Source organism: Diadema antillarum, unplaced genomic scaffold, assembly GCF_040938485.1.
Source record: "Diadema antillarum isolate AM-2024a unplaced genomic scaffold, OU_Dant_1.0 seq00000635_RagTag, whole genome shotgun sequence".
Taxonomy (NCBI): domain Eukaryota; kingdom Metazoa; phylum Echinodermata; class Echinoidea; order Diadematoida; family Diadematidae; genus Diadema; species Diadema antillarum.
This window is the reverse complement of record NW_027271552.1, coordinates 396214-418785: the sequence shown is the minus strand read 5'-3', so window position 1 is coordinate 418785 and position 22572 is coordinate 396214. Positions and strand designations below refer to the sequence as shown.

General features: G+C 36.2%; 1 protein-coding gene across 1 annotated transcript in view; it reads left to right on the top strand.

Moving 5' to 3' along the window:
• LOC139736264 (uncharacterized) overlaps positions 1 to 22572 on the top strand; it is a 61073-nt gene that overhangs the window by 21421 nt on the left and 17080 nt on the right. Inside the window, exons 3-5 of the mRNA XM_071646995.1 lie at positions 15567 to 15878; positions 20660 to 20968; positions 21912 to 22253. Of these exons, the coding sequence (XP_071503096.1) occupies positions 15567 to 15878; positions 20660 to 20968; positions 21912 to 22253 (963 nt within the window). The remainder of the gene's footprint in view (positions 1 to 15566; positions 15879 to 20659; positions 20969 to 21911; positions 22254 to 22572) is intronic.

The following is a 22572-nucleotide window of genomic DNA, read 5'->3' as shown; positions in this document are numbered from 1 at the left end:
TGTTTTGAGGTGCAGGGTCACATATGTTATCCACATAGAGATCCACAGATACTTATCAGCACACTTAATTTTGAATTGTGAAAAGCTTCTTCTTTGTTTAAATGCAATAGATTATCTGTGAATACTGATTAAACTAATTTCATACAATTATTTCGTAAAGTTCATTCTTGTGATATTGAATGTAATTTATACATTGATGGGTTACCCCCTGTAGAAAAAAGGTCTACCATTTTTTTCTTGCAATTATTTATGCTAATCTTACCTGAAATAAATATATAAACAATAAAATTAGTATTATATTGAGAAACATACTGGAATATGCTATGGGCATATTCTAACAAGACAGTTCACCTTGCACAAACTCACATTATCTTGCAAACTCTGTAATATACGAAATTCATACTTTGCAATGCGCAATATTCATGTACAAATACGCATACACTACCCTTCCTTCCTCGTCCCCCAACCTATTCACTGTGAACTCCAGCGTCCACGTTTACCCAACTCGACATCCCAAAGATTTTCATCTTCACAATTTCAAGCTGATGGTAGCTCACAAGTCAATTAGACGCCATAGACCAGACGTTTGGAACAATCTCCCTGAGCAAATCAAGGCAACCACTACATTATATCCTTCTAAGGCACTTGTGATAAAAATATATATCTCTTGGATCGAAATATAACAATGTATGAGTGATAAAAAGAATTTGGGGTTTTTATTTTAACTCGCAAACAGTTTATACCGGCATATCAGGAGTTAAGTAATTTGCTGCATATTAAAATTGATATTGTAAAAAGAAATATGTAATAGACAAATATATGTCACAAAAATACATTAGACACAAACCCAATTGTGTATTACATTCAGAAACGTTAAATTAACAGAATTATATTTCAAGGCATGCACAGCACTGCACAGCACAGCACTGCACTCACCTCAGCACAGTATTGTAGTAAAAAATGCATGTTGTAAATAAATAAAAGTAATTTGCTGCATATTAAAATTGATATTGTAAACAGAAATATGTAACAGACAAATAGATGACACAAAATACATTAGGCACAAACCCAATTATGCATTACATGCCCAAACGTTAAACTAACAAAGTTGTGTTTCATGGCATGCACAGCACCGGATGCACAGCACCGGAAGCACAGCACTCACCTCAGTACAGTGTCATATTTAAAGAATGCCTGTTGAAAATAAATAAACGATAACTATTTTGAATATTCCTTTTATTTTTGACCTCACAAATTACTACGATATTTTGGATTTGATTATGTATTCTATTTCGTAGACACGTCTGTTAGGCCTATACAGTTATGTAAATCGAATTTAAGTTTCATATTTTACCCCGAGGCCTCGATCCATGTGAAGCTGCTGCTATGATCGCGGTCTCTTGCTTTGTTTTATTGTTATAATAGATTAAAATGCTCAAATCTAAATTCAATTTATTCGAATTCCCCTTTTTAATTTTTTTTCTGAAATTCCTTTACTGTAACGACATGCCATATTGTGAATGAATAATCAATCATTATTTATACCATTTACAACTGTTAATTCTACGATTCTCTTCTGAACATTTTTTTTGTGAGTGATGTTATGCTACGTCTCATACGTTGAATACTGTCATGTTCACAGTGTATGTATACATGTACTTTGTATCAATTTATAGGACAGTGTGCTGAGTTATACGTCGTATATTGTTAATTTCTTAATATATGAATTATTTTATTATGATTTATTTGGAAAAGGCAGAAATAAAATCAAACCAAACCAAACAAAGCTATACTATTTCAGATATTGATGAAAAAAAAATGACTGTGTCTTTTGATGAATCATGTCTTTGATCATCGGTTTATTGCTACATTCGAAGCTGAGGAAATAAGTGTGTCGTTTTTCAGGTCTTTTTTTTATAGATTTTTGTCCACTCTTTGCTAAATGCATGCCAAGAGTAATCTGACATTGAGGGCGTGTACCGATATTTTTGATCTACACAATAGGTGTGCGCATTTTTAAGTGTGTTCCGTGTGTTTGTTTATATACGTGTGTGTGTGTGTGAATACGTAGACAGAATATAGATTTCTCAGTTAGAAAGTTTCCGATTGCAGTTCATCTATCATAATTTCAATTTCAATATTTCAATATATATCAGTTTATTGCAGCATGTATACAACACATACCGGTACTCATAAAAAGAACGTAACAATCTCAGCATGTTAAAATCTAAAGGTTTAGGGTCACGCTCTTTATACTATAATTTATGTGACCGTGCACCTCAAAACGAACATAAAGTCGCACACATTGATTTTGCGTGAGGACTGAAAATAAGTGAAATGGGTCAACCTAGCCGAACTTGACTTTTTCATATTTTCTGAAAGAGCGGGTCTTCTTTTACATTATGCTAAAATTTGGTATCATAAAACGGGCAGGAAAGTGTGTTTTTTTAGCAGTTTATCTCGAACATTTTTGGTAGAATAGTGTGATTAGGTGTGTCTTTAGAATCCCTTTTTCATTTCTGAAAAACCTTGTCCACACTCTTTACTTTCAACTCTAATAACTTTTGAAAAGATAGTGCTACTGCTTTGAAAATTGGCATTAATTATGGACAGAATGTGTTAATGAGGCATGCTTAATTTCAATTTAATCTGATAATCCCTCCATTGTTGCTACTCTGGTGGTTTACTTCCTGTTTTTTGTCCCATTCATCGCACAGACAGCACGGTTTGGTAAAGATTAAACGCTTGAATAGACACTGTTATACAGCCTCTTTTCTCAGTTCACACTTTTCCTGAGTTTGTGCTTTCTTTCCAATATTTAGATTTTTTTAGATTAGGTTAGGAGAGTCCATTTGATTTTAGTTATACATCATTTTAAAGCTTAAAGTCTGCTCTTTCAGAATATGGTCTTAACTAAAAATTCATGTCTGGCGACTTTTTGTTTGTTTTGAGGTGCAGGGTCACATAGAATTATTTTTTTTAATAAAGATTTTTTTGTCAGTCCTTGTGACTTTGCTCTTCATTTGAAAGTTTCCCGTTTATGATTTGTCTCATCCGTTCAACTAGTAGTCATAAAAAGAGTGTGACAATCTCAGCATGAGGGTCACCTTCTTTATACTAAATAATAATCGGGTTTTTTTTAAAGAATTTTGTTAATATGACAACATGACTCATTTCCTCAGTCATTGTGACTTTGCTCTGCATTTGAAGACTTCCCTTTTATGATTGTCTCACCCATTCAGCTAGTGCTTATTTCGGTGAGTATGCCCGTTTTCACCACACAAGGTTGAATACAAATGATATAATGTATGTATATAAATATATGCTTCGAAAAGGCGCTAAATCAAGCATTCTTTCAATCGATCTACAGCCTTTTGGAAGCAATTTCTTCATATAATGTATATATATATATATATATATATATATATGTGACAGTGCATCTCAAAACGAACATAAAGTCGCACACACTGATTTTGAGTGAGGACTGAAAATAAGTGAAATGGGTCAACCTAGCCGAACTTGACTTTTTCATATTTTCTGAAAGAGCGGGTCTTCTTTCACATTATGCTAAAATTTGGTATCATAAAACGGGCAGGAAAGTGTGTTTTTTTAGCAGTTTATCTCGAAAATTTTTGGTAGAATAGTGTGATTAGGTGTGTCTTTAGAATCCCTTTTCCATTTCTGAAAAACCTTGTCCACACTCTTCACTTTCAACTCTGATAACTTTTGAAAAGATACGGCTACTGCTTTGAAAGTTGGCATTAATTACGGACAGAATGTGTTAATGAGGCATGCTTAATTTCAGTTTAATCTGATAATCCCTTCATTGTTGTTACTCTGGTTGGTTACTTCCTGTTTTTTGTCCCATTCATCGCACAGCCAGAACGGTTTGGTAAAGATTAAGCTCTTGAATAGACACTGTACTTCAGAGCCTCTTTTCTCAGTTCACACTTTTCCTGAGTTTGTGCTTTCTTTCCAATGTTTAGATAGGTTAGGAGAGTCCATTTGATTTGAGTTATACATCATTTTAAAGCTTAAAGTCTGCTCTTTCAGAATAAGGTCTTAACTACAAATTCATGTCTGGCGACTTTTTGTTTGTTTTGAGGTGCAGGGTCACATATATATTATCATTATTTATTATTACAAGTGTTTCTGGTCAGTTTTCCCTCCCTTGTTTCAAAATATCTTTATATGTATTTATACATATATTGAGGGCGAAAGAGAAAAATGTGTACAAATACACATCGACAATATAGCTTATTTCAAATGGTTTTCAAACATAAGGGTCAAAGAATTCCCAAAACATAATAAAATGTTGAGGATACTCAACCTCTTTTAACTGAAAATAAGCCTAAAAAATATTAATAAATCTTAAGAACTATCTTAGTATTACTAGTATTGCATTTGTCTCCTTTGCTACTATTGCCTAGTACATTGATAGCAACCTTTGATGACTATAACACCAGAATTCTTCTGTTATTATTACGTACACATTTACGTGGAAGCGAAGGTCTATAATACCGTTCTGGGGGAAGGGGAAGATGGGATATAATTGCTGGAGCATGAGTATAAAACACGCCAATGATACAGGTATTGCATATTTCCTCTTTATTGATTAACCTTCTGGCAAGAAGTAGCAATGGTAATCCCAGCTGTCGATGTTAAGCTCAAGAACACAACGTTCACATAGTTTTATATTTTTATATTTTTTGTATACTCGTTGAAGGTGTTTTTCATGGCTGCGTCACCTTTGCCTTTATACCTGGTTTATTCTTCATTACTTTTAGTTGTGTGTTTCCCAAACTTTCATTTTGTAATTGTTTGCAAATGTAAATGATATGCAACGTATATCCAATAAAAAGCAGGAAAAACATATCGCGCACGCCCCCTTTCATGTCATGTATTTTAATACGCGAAATATGTCACTCTCTTCAGCGAAGTTCATATGAGTAGACCGCATTTGTATTATTTTTTTATTTTTTTTCATTCCTTCGAGTCCGTTTCTTTTTTAAACCGATTTATCATGGCCATACATTGGCAGTAGCATAAATTCACAACGTTGTGCTCTTTCATTTGTGTGTGTTTTTTTTTTTTTGGCCGTACATACATAGGCACTAGCATAAATTCACAACATTGTGCTCTTTCTTTTTTGCTCTCATGAACTGTATTTAGTACGTGAAAAATATACAAGACACCAACCTGCAAATGACTGTGAACAATTTTCCCCTAGCATTTTTCACTCGTGAAATGTAATTTGTCAGATACCTGAACGAGACCCAACACGATAAAAACGTAAAAGTCAAATGTGGTGGTGCATCACAAAAATAACAAAAAGTAGCACTCCCTGATTTTACTATACGCTAGGACAAAAAAAAAGTAAAACTTGTCAACGAAATCAATTCCAGTTTTTCATAATTTTCTGAAAGAGCTATTCTTTTTCTACATCATCCTTGAGTTTTAGATCATAAAATAAATGGGAAAGTATGTATTCATTTTTTTCTACAACTCTCTCTCTCTCTCTCTCTCTCTCTCTCTCTCTCTTTCTGGTGGAGGAGTGTGATCAGGTATGTCTTACAGGCTCCTTTTAATTTCTTGAAAATTCTTTGCACACTCTACACTTTAACTCTAATTCCTTTGGAGACGATTATGCTACTGTTTTGAAAGGTGGCATCGATTATGGAGAGAATGTGTTGATGGATCATTCTTATTTTCAGCTGAATCTAATAATCCCTTCATTTTTGCTTCTACCATAGTTTACATCCTGTTTTGTCCTATTCATCGCACAGCCAAGATTAATCGCCTTAAATAAACTCATTCCTTCAGGGCCTTTTTTTTTCAGTTCACACTTGTCCAGAATGTGTGTGTTCTTTAAAATTTTTATATAGGTTAGGGGAGTCCATTTGAATTGAGTTAACATCATTTTAATGCTTAGAAATCTGTTCTTTCAGAATGTGCTCTTAATCTTAATGTCTAGGGACTTTTTGTTGGTTTTGTTGTACAGGGTCACAAACATTCGTGATAAAACAAAAGGGTCATCCCACGATGGATAGACACACATGAGTCATACGGCCCACGAGACCGACATGGAAAACAGGTTCATGAGTCATACAGCCCATGAGATATAGAGCTCACGAATCAAACAACCCATGAATTCGACACTAGACCTAAAAAAAAAAGGCCCATGAGTGCGATAATACGCACAAAAGGCTCCCGAGACCGACACTTAAATCAAAAGAACTAGTCCATGGGCCAAGACCCGAAAAATGCGTTATTGGTACCACCTGAGGTCGGGTATAGATATGCTTATCAAGGTATGGTAGCATTCCCAAATGAATAGCTTAGTCATAAAAAATGAATTTCTAACCAATTTGGTCTCGTTGTTATATCCCTATACTTCTGAATCGAAACTAACCGCTATACAAAGAAGAGCTCTGTATTCTGTATGTCCACAGGTGTTCTGTTGTAAACGCGGTGCTCTTAGTCTTTATTCAAGGCAGCGAAGGGAATATCCAAAGGGTTTTGATGTCCACAGCTGTCACGCGGTGCGCTTAGTCTTTATCTAAAACAATGTGCCGCTATCATATCTAAAGTTACTAATGACAGGGATTATCTATACTGTTTTTATACTACCCTCTGAACAAATACATCAGTTTTAAACAAAAATCATTCAGTTGTATTGTAATGTCCCGGTACATTGTTTTTGCATTATCTTTCATTGTTGGATGGAAATAAGGCGACATTGGCGTGGTATTAGCGTTTTCGCCATAGCGTTTTCACCGGAAAATGATAAATAATTGAAAAATACGGTAACATTCACGAGGAAGTGCTTTTTATTGTTGTTTTTAGATAAAGGGATATACACTGTATCATAAGCTTTGGATATTCCCTTCGCCGTCTTGAATAAAATCTAAGCGCTGTGGACATCATAACCTTTGGATATTCCCTTCGCTGCCTTGAATAAAGACTAAACACACCGCGTTTACAACAGAACACCAGTGAGCCTACAGAAGACAGTGCTCTTCTTTGTATAACGGTTAGTCTCGATTCAGAAGTATAGGGATATAACAACGAGACCAAATTGGTTAAAAATTCATTTGTTATGACTATGCTACTCATTTGGAAATGCTATCACAGCTTGATAAGCATATTTATGCCCGACAAAGAAAATGACACCAAAAAGGTTTTGCCACCTCAGGTGGTACCAATATCTGGCCTGGCCCATGGACTAAACCACACGAGACTGACACTACGCAAAAGAGGCTCGGGAGACCGACAAACACTAGGCAAATTAGATAGTTTTCCCTTGGAGAATGTAGTTGTCAATTCTGGCGCGCCACCACGTTTGTTGTCTCGCACAGTGTGAAAAGGCAGCTGTGAGACTACGAACCATGGAGATACATTTGTGAGACGCTATTTGCAGAATAATTCCGATAAACCGATTTTTTTACTTATGCCGAAAAACACAGTTTATCAATTGATAAACTGTATTTATAGGGCGATAAACTTAGTTGATCGAAAAAAAATGTTTATCAACACTAAAAAAAGGGCAGTTGATCAAGATCAAGATAAACAAAAATAATTGTATCCTGAAAAAAATAGTATTTTTACTCGATAAACAGTGTTTCTCTCCCCCCCCCCCCAAAAAAAAATAGACTGTTTTTTTTTTTAATGATAAACTAGATTTTTAGTTTGTACATTTATCTGCTCTGCTCCTAAACTGAGCTTTTCGGCAGTAATTTTCGGGGTGGTAGTTATCAGGTTAGTTCTCAAGGGGGAAATCGGGTAGTACGATGATAACAATGTATAACAAAAAAAATTGCTGCATCATAATTTTCTTTGAATAAATAGACTGAACAGGCAGTGAGCACACCCCCCCCCCCACACACACACACAAACACACACAATGAAAATATATATATTATATATATATATATATATATATATATGTTTAATGGGTAATTGTGGTGAAGCTACAATTATGGTGTAGTACCGGTTGTGGCGAGGATTCAGCTTTTAACGTTTTGCGAGTTATTTATGAACCACTCTAAGAAATAGTAAAGATCAAAACAATTCTATCAAGGGATTGAAAGTGTATTTGATCAAAAATGGTTTTGAAATGACTGAAATATCCAAAATAATATAAAACAAAGTGATCCTGGAAAAGGTCCTGTCCTGTTTATTTTGAATGGGTACTTTTTACACAATATTATGTAAAATATCAATTGTGACCCTGCACCTCAAAACAAAACAAAAGTCGCCAGACATGAATTTTTATTAAGAACATATTCTAAAAGAGCAGATTTTAAGCTTTAAAATGATGTATAACTCAAATCAAATGGACTCTCCTAACCCATCTAAATATTGGAAAGAAAGCACAGACTCAGGAAAAGTGTGAACTGAGAAAAGAGGCTCTGAAGTACAGTGTCTATTTAAGCGTTTAATCTGTACCAAACCGTGCTGGCTGTGCGATGAATGGGGCAAAAAACAGGAAGTAAACCACCAGAGTAACAACAATGGAGGGATTATCAGATTAAACTGAAATTAGGCTTGCCTCATTAACACATTCTGTCCATAATTCAAGCCATCTTTCAAAGCAGTAGCACTACCCTTTCAAAAGTTATTAGAGTTGAAAGTGAAGAGTGTGGACAAGGTTTTTCAGAAATGAAAAAGGGATTCTAAAGAAACACCTAATCACACTATTCTACCAAAAATGTTCGAGATAAACTGCTAAAAAACACACTTTCCTGCCCGTTTTATGATACCAAATTTCAGCATAATGTAAAAGAAGACACGCTCTTTCAGAAAATATGAAAAAGTCAAGTTCGGCTATAGGTTGACCCATTTCACTTATTTTCAGTCCTCACGCAAAATTAGTGTGTGCGACTTTATGTTCGTTTTGAGGTGCACGGTCACATATCCATCAGCAGTAATTAGAGTTGTTTGGTCTGTTCAAAGCTACCAATCCGTCGCGGACCACAACGGGATTTCCAAGACCCCCGTCACCGTCGCCACATAAAATGTAGCGAATAATGGTCTAGTGATCACATGACATGTGCAGTACTTCCGGAAGTTATCACACCCGCTAGTTCGAACAAGATACTGTAAGCTACCAGGCCTGGCCCACACTGCCCCTGTCGTCGTTATTAACGTCTGCGCACTTGGTTTCATCGAAATTGTTTGTTTTTTTTGACAAGTAAAACATCACTTCCTTCTGGTTGAAATGGAAATACACTGCAAGAATGTAGCTTTGTTTTTAACAGTGACTGTCTTTGTAACCCATTGTCTCCTTGCGGAAGGTAAGAAGTGTATCTTTTCTATGCACATGCATTACACATTATAGCCTTGATACACCCTTGACTGAGATAATGATGGTGATAATGATGACAGGCTCATTATATATTTTATGTTTACATGATTTCATCATTATCATTTTTCAACGAGAATTATTGTATTGCTACTGCGGTAGATGATTACACAATTGTTCAGGCGGTCACTGTTGCCTTTGTAATGCATGGATATCATTAATAGTTGATTGAGTAATTCATATTGGAGAGTTTGTGTCTGAAATACCCAAGTACTTTGTGTTGTGGCAGTGTGAACTTCAACATTTATTTTGTAACTCGTACTTGTTCTAATCTGCCAGTCGTTTTGGATGAAACAGTGGGCCTGTTTTTTTGTGTGTGTGTGTTTTGTTTTTGTTTTCTACTCAAATTGAAGTAAACTTGAATAAAGTCTCAATTAAACAAAAATATTGACAGGTGCGTGGACAATACGCATGATATCACCCCCCCCCCCCCCCCCGGAAAAAAAAAAAAAACATGGATGGCACCATTCAAAGGGGGAAAAATGAATCATGCAGTCATCGAAGTGAGAAAAGCCGATATTAAATACCAATCTATGTGGATTTTTCCTTACTTTATTAATATTCCCTGTAAAACACAACAACAACACAAAACAAAAAATAAGAAAGCAATCATTCATAATTTGCAAAGCATTCAGAAAAAAAAATCACATTTTCAAATTATGTTTCTCGAGTAATACCAATGTTTAAATTCTGTTGTAAATTGTGTCAGCAATCAAATTCCGTCCCTGTGGAGAAAACGACTACTGCATTCACAAGTGAGTGGCACGGATTCACACAACGCATCAGGTGTATTAAACGCCTATTTGCTCATGTGTGTACTTTAGAATGCGTAAAGCACAGGCAAGAAAGTCTATACCATGTAATGGAAGAATGGCGTCGCATTCTGCCTACCAAGTCATAGCATGTACAACACAGAGACACACATTCAGCCTCGAACTTTGATCCCAAAATGTTTTGTGCGAAAATGTGCATTGACAATAGGCGGGAACGCTATAATAGCGTATAGACATTGTGGGACATGATAGAAGCTTGTAGGCCCCATATGTCACTAAATTTGCGATTTTGAGGTTTTACTGAATTAATTATGACACAATCACTCACGTAAAGCAAAAGCGTGTTTTTTAGTGAGCCCTTGAAGCGGTAAAAATAAAACAAATAACTTAAGACGGCATTTCATACATAGCATACACTGTATAAAGTGTATGACAATAAAACAAAATAATAATCACTATAATCAATATAATAAGTATCGAACTATGATTCAATTGATTTATCAGATTCATTTCTTAAGATACATATCAAGCAAACATACTAGAATGTATACAGCAGTGGTTACATAAACTAAAACCACAAAGAGTGTGATAATAGCGAAACGCAGAAGTACAAATTTCTGAAACAATTTCCATTACAAAAAATACGATACAAATTGAAGCTATCTTAACGTAAAGTCATAAGACATAATAAGATTATTAGACCGTAATATTCATTTGTATAATCTTCGTTTGGAATACGTACTAACCATAATTATTATATCCAAATGGAGACAAAGACACACCTTGACTGTAATAACTTGGTAAGTTGTTTCACACTTTTTTGGCACATTGAAGCGAAAATCTACGTCTTTATGTAAGTTTTTGTTTGCTTGTTTGCTTTTTTGCTTGTTTTTTACCTAACGGGTGGCTTGAGTAGGAACATCTAACTGAAGGGTCGCTTTCGTCAAACCATTTAAATATTGTCTGTTAGTCAGTATACATTTCCCCTCATTTCAATTTGTTCGTAGTACATGACAATTGTTTAACGCGTCTTCCTGGAAGTCGGACAATACTCTCATTGGTGTTTGTTTGGATCGTCTGCAATTTTAAACTTCACCTGGAAATTTCAAGTCAACCCGTATGATTTCTTTGAGTTTACTGTAATGTTTATTCAGTAATTCTTTACAGTACCCTTTCATCGTTAAACAGTAACAGCACCACACTTGAAGGCTCACCTTAGAGTGACAGGTGAAACTGACTAGGTATACCAAGACACCCCCCCCCCGAACTTATAGATTGAACATCTAAATTTTGTTGATGATAGAATGTTAATATTTACCTTTAAACATCATGATCTAACGATACAAATAAGATGCTCATTCTTGAAACAACAATCAGTTACATATCTAGGCCACGTGATACATCTCCAATGGAGATTGCATGTACCCCAACGTCATCTCATCACAAATTATCAACATTTCAGAAGTATTTTCCTCTAGTGGTCAAAACAAATGGTAAAAAGGTTTGTACGATTTCACATGTAAACTTCCGTTGTATTTGTTGCGTAGGTCAATGAAATATATGACTTAATTGAATGATGATGGCATCTGGTGATTCCTTGTCGAAATGTTTGTTTTATCATCGACCACGTTTATTTAACCAAAGCTATACTTCTGATAAGAGTCCCAATACCAATAACTTCTCAGTTTCTTTAGAGTGGTTAATATCTTTTCTCTTGTTAGTATGATCGTCTTTTGTTTCCTGATAAGATAATAATATACTTATTGTACGTTAAAGCGTGCAATACTTTGCATTAAGACACGATTTCTCCGTCTGCAATTCTTCCAGCCTGGACAATTATACATAGTTCGAAACGTTGTCCTTCCGTTTTGCCTCCTTGCAACATATATCCGGGTTTCTTTTTTAATTTCATTTTCTAGAATTCATGTTTGGCGGGTCAACAATCTATCAATATTGTTTATCAGCAGAAAGGATCAAATTTTTGTATTTATATTCATTCAAAGTGAATTACAAGCAAAATATGTATCAATTTTTTTTTTGACAATTCTGACAATATCTGTCATTCTCTCTTTTGTCCGTGACTACACTAAAAGGGAACATTAGAGGGACGTTTCGTGTGGAGATATCGTTACACCTTTAGCACTGTAACAGACATTGATATTAGGTTACAGTTACAGCAATGAGGCAGTTTCAAATCAAACATATATGGTCCTGCTTTTGCATATTATGTTCGAAATGATGCGTGTACAGAGTACAACGTTCAAATGAATATTGGTAGAAGGAATCATCAATAGGATTCTTTCACGTTTGTTTATGTACACAAATTAATTAGACCTAGGTAACATAAACATAGGTAACTTAGAGAACTTTATGAATAGAGTAGATGATTTACGATACGGAAGAAAATTGATCTTCGGTCCATTGTAATGTGATAACAAGGCGTCTGCGTACCCCTTAACCGTCTGTCCGTTGTGAGAACATTATAAATGTTTACGTTGAATTATAATGATGTGTCTGCTTGTCAATGTTTCATTTACTCTTGGCAGCTATATTTATAGGTCCAAAGGCACTCAATGGCGGGAAACAATGATGTGCCAACATAATTCATGGTACATTGGAACGGACTTTGATATTCTTGTGCCTGTCGGTGAGGATGGAGGGTTAATCAAGACTTAGAAGTAAACAATGTTGTTGGGCATGTGTTTCTTCGGGATTGGGAGGGGGGCTCCTCATATCGCCGTCGAAGCTGCTATGGTGGTCTGCTGAATTATAATACAGCAACGCACACACACACACACACACACACACACACACACACACACACGCAAACACACTTACACACATAGCTCATACGAGAAAACAATAAATCTTTGAGGCTTTAGTACAACCCCTACTTTTAGACACAACATAATTATTCTGTGATATTGTGTGGGCATCAAGCGATGGAAGGAAGTAAGTTTTGAACATAATCACTCAGCTCAGTCATGATTTTTGGGGGTTTGTGTGTGCGTGTGTTTGATAGCTTTCATTTTGTTGTTGGTTTTTGGAAGTGGGCTTTCGCTCATTTAGTTGTAATTTATTATAAAGATATACCTTAAATCATAATTTCACAATATAATCATAACTGTTGTAGCATTTTGTTTCCTATATAATCATTCAAGAAAATGGAAAGATAAGATTATCATGTTAATGTATAAAAGCTGCTACCTAGGTCCTGCTTCGGTTTAAACATTGCTTCGTGGGCGTTTCAATCATCTTCAATCAAGAAGTTGGGATGAAATACCTTATAATCTGATGCTTCATACCTTTAAGCAGGGCTCGACACTAACGGTGGCCCGGGGCCACCAAAAATGCACGTCGTGCCACCAACATTTCTGAAATGAAGACTTTGGTGACCCGATCGGGCCACCAAAAAAGGTCGGATGTTTACCTTTGGGCCACCAAAAATAAAAGTTAGTGTGGAGCCCTACTTTAAGGTTTTCACATTGGGAGGGAGAATAATAAAAGGATTATGAGGAAACGATACATAAAAGGGAAATCCAGTCCAAGAATAAGTTAGTTTGATTAAAAATTAAAGAGGGCATAATCTCACGAGTTCAACGGTAAATACTTGACTGAAATCGGATTAAAAATAAGGAAGTTATGAAATTTAGAAGTTTTCCTAATTAAATTTTCTGCAAAACAGTTCTTGTACAGTGAGTATGAATATACAAGTGAGTGAGCGACAATGGCATAACCTCACAATTTTCCATTGATTCTGTAAAAAAAAAAATAACGGAAGTCAATGTTTCTGTCATTGAAGTCTGAAACATGCTATTCCTATTGAATAGCTTCAGAATTGTGATCAGATGATTATAATGATGATTTATGCCTCGGGCATAATTGCATTTGAATGAAAAATTTGAAATTTCCAAATTTCATGTACAAAATAAAGTTTATATGACAAGTTGTGAGGGGGTGACATGCTCAATTTGCCATTTGCATATATTGACCGTTCAAGAACTGTTTCCTCAAAAATAAGCGAAGTTTTAAAATGTCACACTTCCTTATTTTTCACCCGATTTTTATCAAAAGTTTACCTTTGAACTCGTAGTATTCCAGTTTTTCTTTTTAGACTTTCTTATATTTGGACTGGATTTTTCCTTAAATTGCCGTCTTTCCGAAAGACTAACCCCGGTAATAGAAATAAATGGGATTCGTTTACGTATATTTCGAAGATTCGTGCTTTTTTTTTTCTCTCTGGCCGATCATTATTCCAAACGGCTTTCATTCCACGGTGTCGCTCTTTCTTTCCAAATGAAATAGGGGTTCGATATACTCAGAGGTTTACCTATCCGAAAACGAATTAGGATTTATGAGAAGGAAAAATTCGTTCATACAAAAATTAAGGTTCGTAACCCTAAAATTGAGAAGGGTTCAATTTTATGGAAAATTGATATAAGGGTTCGTTGTTCCGCAAATATTAAAACAGATTGTTTGACAAAAAAAAAGATATAAAGTTAAAGTACGTTTTCTCGTGCATTGTGAAATTTACTACGTTGTTGTTTATTGTGTGTTTGTGTGTGTGTGTTGTGTGTTGTGTGTTGTGTGTTGTGTGTTGTGTGTGGTCGATTGTCTTTTGTTTGGCTGTTTGTTTATTTGTAGTTTTCATTTTTTTGGTTTTTGTTTTATTCTATTACTGCCACTTTGTACACTATTAAAGTTGACTGTTTCAGCCTATTAATCCTCTCCACATGAAAATCACCATTTCATGATGGGAGAAACATCGCAGATCATTATGTTCCTTCGTCTTAATTCTTTTCCTAGCACAATTTTCCGGAGTACGTCGTATCCTTCCGGATATGATATGAACATTATAAAAAAAATTGTGCGATGCTTATGATTACTGACATAGCTGACATCACCTTCAATAAGGAGAGTGTCAACACTTTTCAGCTGAGTGGGGAAAAATGTTTTATCTCAGATGTATATTGTATAATTAATACTTTTTATTCATTCGTCGTGATACAAGCGTTTTGCTACATTACAGTTTTAGGGTGACACTTGCAGTGTTTTTATGTGTACATTACTTAAAAAACACTATTACATCGCGCGTTCAGTTCGTAGTTATTCTAAATTCCAAATTCAACACTTATAAATGGCTTTAAATGTAAACTGATTACCCGCCGGTATGACTGTGATTTTAAACTATGCTAGAAGGATTAAACTGGTCGATAGAGATTTAAAAATAAAAGAAGGAAAAAAGTAGCTAGATTCAAGAATACAAAATGCCTCATTGTAATACAATTGGCACTCGTGACATATACAGTGATGAATGTGCCTATACTTAATCTGTTTATACGGGATTCAAGAGCTTGTTGCATGCCATGATATTATACAGGCGCCAAGTGTATAAACCCTTAAACTTTTCTCATTTTCCTTTCGTCTAGCCCCAGTAGTATACACTGCCCCCAGCGTTCGGGTATGGACAAGGGGAAACATTCACCTGCCATGTCACTTCGAGGAGGAGCCACTCGCTGTCTTCTGGGTGAAGGAGAGCATGTCAAATCAGCAGCTAGAGACAAGAAAGGCTTCCTTCTTCGATGGTAATTTTGCAAGCAAAACTGAGCGGTTCAATATCGACGAGAACTACAGTCTCATCATCAGCGACGTGCACGTGGAAGATGAGGGCAGCTATTATTGCCAGCTTGTATTGGGAAGTTTCGAGGTTTTCTTGAATTCTACCTTCCTGTCGGTGAACTGTAAGTAACATTTCATCATCTGAACACAATGGGGAAGGGGTTGACCTACTGGAAAAATATTTACAAGGTCATTAGTGAACCCCGAATGTAAAAAAAAAAAGAGAGGAAATGGTGAAGAAAGTTAAAAAAATAGGTACATAAATGCTTATATGTTTGCAGGGATTGATACCATTAATACATGTACATATATATCGGATTCGCTGGTATTGAGCTTCATAGCTACCCTGCAATTGAACGAATTTGGGCTTGCGCACTGCACCGCATTATGGCACGCCAGTACGTGGTATTTAGTGGCACGCAGGCCAGGTTTAGTCATTTCGAATTTACGAGTAGTTCAAGAAATGAGCGTTCTCAATGAAACTCAATAATACGTCATGTTTACGACACATTTGCGAATTATCGACGCATTCGTATTCGTTGCCAGGACAACATACTTGCAGTATTTTTCTCCTCTCTTTTTTTTAGGTCATACAACTTGCTTCCTCATCCAAGTAGGCCTAGTTGATTGTATCTAATGATAATAAGAAATGCAACAACATTAGAGACATTCAATACTTGTAAAGCTGTTTGAGAGCAAAGAAAGTATTTATAATGTATAGTGACTGTAGAGATCATTGTTTTCGAGAAACACTAAATCTTTAAAGGAGCAAGAAGTCTAAGAAGGTGGGTAAAGTTGCGATGATGTATGCCGATATGTTCGTTATTCCGAAGATAGGTAAGTCTAAAAAATGAAATACGTTCGTTGTTCCGAAAGTTCGGTAGTCCTAACATGAAATAGCGTTCAATAAAATCTCATCAATTGTTGCGTTCCGAATATTCCTCATTCCAAAATCTCGTTAAACCGACAATGAAAAAGGTTAGTTAATCCAAAGGACATTTAATAATATGTTGATAAACATTGTTTCGGTATAAGAAATTATGATCCTAGTTGCACCCTAGCTTAATTTATACATCCTATATAACCAACTCTTTTCTCTCTTTTCCTTTAATGCAATGCATTTGAAAAATTCATCAAACAACATTATCGTGTATCACGAAATGTCCTTCCTTGATCCGCTAACCGTCTTCCTTCCCTTGTCTTTGGCCTTTGAACAGCTGGTCTTGGACTCCAAAGGTTCTATGAGGAGCTTGTTGGTGCCATGATAAAAAACAGATTATCATCAGTATTTATTGTGACTATTGCTCTTGATCACTTCAAGGAAACCAGAACCCAATTATAAATGTGGATTGAGTGGAAGCAGCAATGATAATATATCTCACCAGTGAGAGTTAGAGGAAAATTGGACATTCCATTCAAAAGTTATGAATTTTTAATGTTTCATTGTTGCCATTGTTGGACAACGAGACTCCCACAGTTCATGACATCATTATGGACAACAATGCATAAAAGCACAAAGAAAATCAACATATTTTCACATTTTAGCATTATGATAGAGCATCTGGCTTACCTCTTTCAGAAAGTGGAGTAAATACTATCACCTTTAACCTATGTCAGTAGCTTGTCGATTGAATGTGTTCTTTTCATAAAAAAGTGACACATTTTCACGAATTGCATAGTAGCCTCAATATCCAGCAGCAGCAATTATATGAAGAGTTTGTTCGCAAAAACAAATAAGTCCATATTTGCCAAATGGAGATATTTGCGATTAAAGGTCAAGAAAAATTTAGAGAATAATAAGAAAAAATTGGTGTCTTTTGATCATTACTTCAAAAATGTACCTTTATATGTAGTGACCAATATATCATTTAAAAGGTATTATTTTGTACTCTATAACAGAGACGTTACTTCAAAATCTTCAAAAATGGAATTATCGGTTTTTGCGAACAAACTCTTCATGACTTTTGAGTCGACATCCGATTTTCCTCAAAATTTGGCTTAAACACTATATGATCTGCTAATACTGATACTTCCACTTAATCCAAATTCAAATTTGGGTTTTGGTTTCCTTTAACCCGCACATCATGAGTAGACTATGCGATTGACATGCGAAAACTATGCAGGAGTATGCGTATTTGTGACCCTGCATCACAAAACAAACATAAAGTCGCCAGACATGAAATTTTAGTTAAGAGCGCATTCTAATAGAGCAGACTCTAAGCTTTGAAATGGTGTATAACTCAAAGCAAATGGACTCTTCTAATCTATGTAAATATTGGAAGGAAGGCACACACGCAGGAAAAGTGTAAACTGAGAAAAGAGGGTCTGAGGTGCAGTGTCTATTCAAGCGCTTAATCTTTACCAAGCCGTGCTGGCTGTGCGATGAATGGGACAAAAAAACAACAACAGGATGTTAACCACTGGAGTAACAGTAATGAAGAGATTATCAAATTAAACTAAAATTGAGAATGACTTATGAACACATTCTGTCCTTAATTAATGCCAACTTTCGAAGCAGTAGCATCATCCTTTCAAAAGTTATAGGAGTTGAAAGTGAAGAGAGTGAACAAGGTTCTTAAGGATTGAAAAGGGTAATCTAAAGACACACTCAATCACACTATTCTGCCGAAAAAAAAAAGTCGAGATAAAGTGCTGAAAAAAAAAAAAAAACACTTTCCCGCCCGTTTTATGATCCCAAATTTTAGCATAGTTTAGAAGAAGATTTGCTCTTTCAGAAAATATGAAAAAGTCAAGATCGGCTCAGTTGACCCATTTCACCTATTTTCAGTCCTCACAGAAAATCAGTGTGTGCGACTTTTTGTTTGTTTTGTGATGCACGGTCACATTTTATGCGTTAAGGATAGGCAAGTTAGTCGTGAACTAGTGGGGACTTAGTCGTGATTTGGTCGTGACCTGCGTGCCACTAGGCTGATGGACACGCATTAGTACGCACTGGTACTGCTACTTTGGGCATAGGTTGTGCATAGTTCACGAAGGGTTCGCGAAACTTGATAAAAAAAGTTCGTCGTGCCGAAATTTTGAGCAGTTCTAAAATGTTTCACGCATTGACGGCATTAGGCAGCATCCTCCCGCAGGTTGCCACGAATGTTTCTCGCATTTGCACGCAATGATAGGCAAACCTAAATTCGTGCAAGTGTCAGGGTAGCTAAAGGAAATCCATGAGTTGGCCGTAGTATTGGTCCTCATCGAGAAACCATTAAATGGATCTGTACGAAGGAAGGCATCAAATTGACTCCTTGTTCATCATGATGATATCACGACAGAGTGTCCTACCTTTAATGTATATGTCAAAAGTAACCTGGATGTATAATGAGAATCAGCTATACATTTATAACTTTTATTCTAGGAGTAAACCTTATGTTGAATCTGTTGTAACCCATTGAGAACGAGTCCCGAGTATACTCGGGCAAATGTCTATGGGAAATGCGTGTTGTAGAAAAATCAGCGTTAAAGCATACATGCTTAGCTGCGTTCATGGGAAAGCGAAAGTGAGACCCCCCCCCCCCCCCCCCCCCCCCCAAAAAAAAAAAAAAAAAAGTTCTACGCAAAGATGACGTCATGCTGCCCAATATTTGACAAAAGATGGCCAAACGAATATGGAATTTCAATTTTGATCCTGACCTTGGTTAAATCCAATCGACAGCCGAAGCATATCAGATGTTTTACAGAAAGTCACACGATGACACCCGAACCACACTAGAAGGCTACTCGAGGAGGTAAATGTTCACTACACAATATATCTTCGAAAAGTCCTTTGGCTATTTTTTTTCTGATAAAGGATTTTGCTGCCGCTCATGAAGTTGCTGACGCATCATGAGAAACTCTATCAGTGTTCATAAAATGGTCTTACATGGTCTCACGAATTACTGAAAGGTTATACGATCAGAGTCGAATTTGTACATTTCCTTTATCGTGTGCCCATCTTTTCTCTCAATAAGGAGACTATGCAAGCAAAGTATTTCTTTGCATGGTGACTTTTGCTGCAAACCCCTAAGACATTATGAGAAGAATTTTCACAATGTTATCATTTTTCAGTAACCTTGCATACGAAACGATCGTACAAAGTACTGACCTAAGTGCTTCTATCTCCAAAGTTCTTAATTCATCTTATGCATGTAATAAATCTCTTTATTATTACTTTCCATTAAATTATTCAGGTACGCATGCGCATATATATATACACACACACACCCACTTCCAAATCAAGATTTTGTGAGTGCCATGATTTATCCCCACGGAGTGAACAAAACACTGTGCAACGAAATATGCAGTGTAAGAAAGAATACATTCTAATATCATTATCATCATCATTACCATTATAATTTGTTTGGTATTAGCAAGGCAAAACAATTGAATGCTCAAACAAACAAAGGCACATAATACAAGGTCTGATGTGCTTCCTAAGCTGTCGGTCTGGGGAAAAAAAAAAGCAATCGAAATCATTATGGCCCTTGAGCCTTTCCAACCAAATGAAGGAAGCGTATCAGGGAATAGCTGAAACACACACACAAACACACACACACAAACACACACACACACACGCACAAATCAAAACTTAATATAGACAGTTTCAAATTGACCAATATTATTATCATATACGCCAATAGAATTCTTGTACACAAGAACTAGCAATATCACTTTGTCAGCTGGCTCTCTTTAATAACCATCTCGTACTGTTATCGTAACACATCTTCAAAACATCTTGCCAATGCGAGACTGCCAGCCCATAATTATATTAAATGAAAACACTATTTCGTATACACCGTTAAATCCATGACTATACCCCGAGTCGCTCCCAAAATATATTACATAAAAAGATAGCACTTCATCAGTTAGTGGAAGATCACGTTCACATACTTCGATATGACACATTTATGTCTAGCCCCAGCGGTAGACACCTTGCCAACCATTCACGGCTGGAGAGGGGAAGACATCCGACTGCCGTGTGAATTCCACGAAGAGCCTCTAGCTGTATACTGGGTCAAGGAGAGCATGTTACATCCCGAGCTGTCGACGAGTAAGGCATTCTTTGACGGGGATTATGTGAGCATGGCGGCACGGTTCGACATCGACAGGAACTTTAACTTGATTATCACCGACTTAGAAGTGGCAGATGAGGGTCTCTATCACTGTCAAGTGGTGCTAAGGAATTACGAGAATTTTGAGAATTCCACCCTTATGACTGTAAGCTGTGAGTACTTGTTTTTAACCGAAGTTTATAACTGACTTGTTATTGATGTAGTAACTGCAACGGTCCGGTAATGGTCACCAACATGGCAGCGTTATACTTCAGCATTTATATTTCTAGATACCCTAGATAGGATTCAAGTTTTACGACTTGATATTTGTGGAACTTTGATAGGCGCGTGACAGACCTGATCAGGAAAAAAAAAGGATGGTGTTTGTTGCCTCTTTTTTGTTGGGTTTTGTGGGTTTTGTGCCTCCACCACGAAGTATCGCCGGAGGCATTGTGTTTTCGGGTGTCCGCCCGTCCGTCTTTCCATCCGTAATTAAATCTCTGGACGGCGTAACTAAAAAAAACCGTTTGAGGTATCCTAATGAAACTTGGCATGCATATGTATGAGTAGACGAAGTTGTGCCAAATACTCAAAATTTAATTATTTCCCCCCAAATCTATGCAATGCCCTATTAGATATTTTCTTGAAACTTAGTGTATACACGAACTCCCGAAGAATTACACTTTAATGTTCTCCATACATTGAAAATGACTCAAGAATAAACTTATTAAAGGGTCAAAAATGAAGTAAAAATCCTCAAATCCGCAAATACCTGCAGTCTGGTACAATAATATAACCATTCATCGAATTAAACCTAGTTCAAAGAAAATGGAATTCAACAATTTTTGTCAAATCTATCATTTTAATATGTCAGTTTATAATTATGTGAAACTGTCATCACACATTGTCAAGGCATTAGGAGACCCATGCATTAATGTGGAGGCATACTAGTCGCCATACATTTCCAGTTTTCTGTTTGTTTTTCATGTTGTACACGTATTTGACCGAGTGCACAAATATGTAGGTCTTTTTTATGAAAGATGTCAAGTCTGTTAAAAGTGCACTACTAGAAATTAGAATGATTGTCACATAGATTATATTTGTTTGCTTTCGTAGCGATGGCATTAACGCATGAAATTGAGGAATGCGTTGAAGAGACCCAACAAGATCCAAGCCGGTGTACACACCAAACTCCTTCCGAAACGTCTTACTTTAACCTTTCGTGTGTCGTTAGTGGATTCAGGCCCAACATTTCCATGCTGTGGACCGAGGAATCGGGGGAGAAACTATATTCTGTAGTTTCGCAACAAAAAACTCTCGCTGACAATACATACGAGCGGTTTGAGACAATCACCGTTTCAGCCAAACTCGGGGCTGAGCAAACCTTCAAGTGTACAGCTACTGGAGACTCGTTGAATGGAAGGTCTACCACAGAAATCACAGTCCTGCCTATATCAGGTTGCTTTGTATAAATATGTGTTTCTCGAAGATTGAGTTATGCCATTTCTTCGTTGTTACTCATGAAGATTCATGACATGTCTTTTAAAATCTTTGAATAAAATCTTATGTTTGATAATGATTGTTCGATAATTCAAAGTTAAATTTGAGTGGTAGCGATGATTGCCACCACGCAATTACTCAAATTTCCACTTCGATATTACACAAACAAATGATATAATAAACGCGTGGTTCCTTTCTACTTTGAAAGATAAGGAATAGAACACACCTTACAAGTATTTTGAGTGGCTTTTCTGTGCAATATATCAATATGTATCTT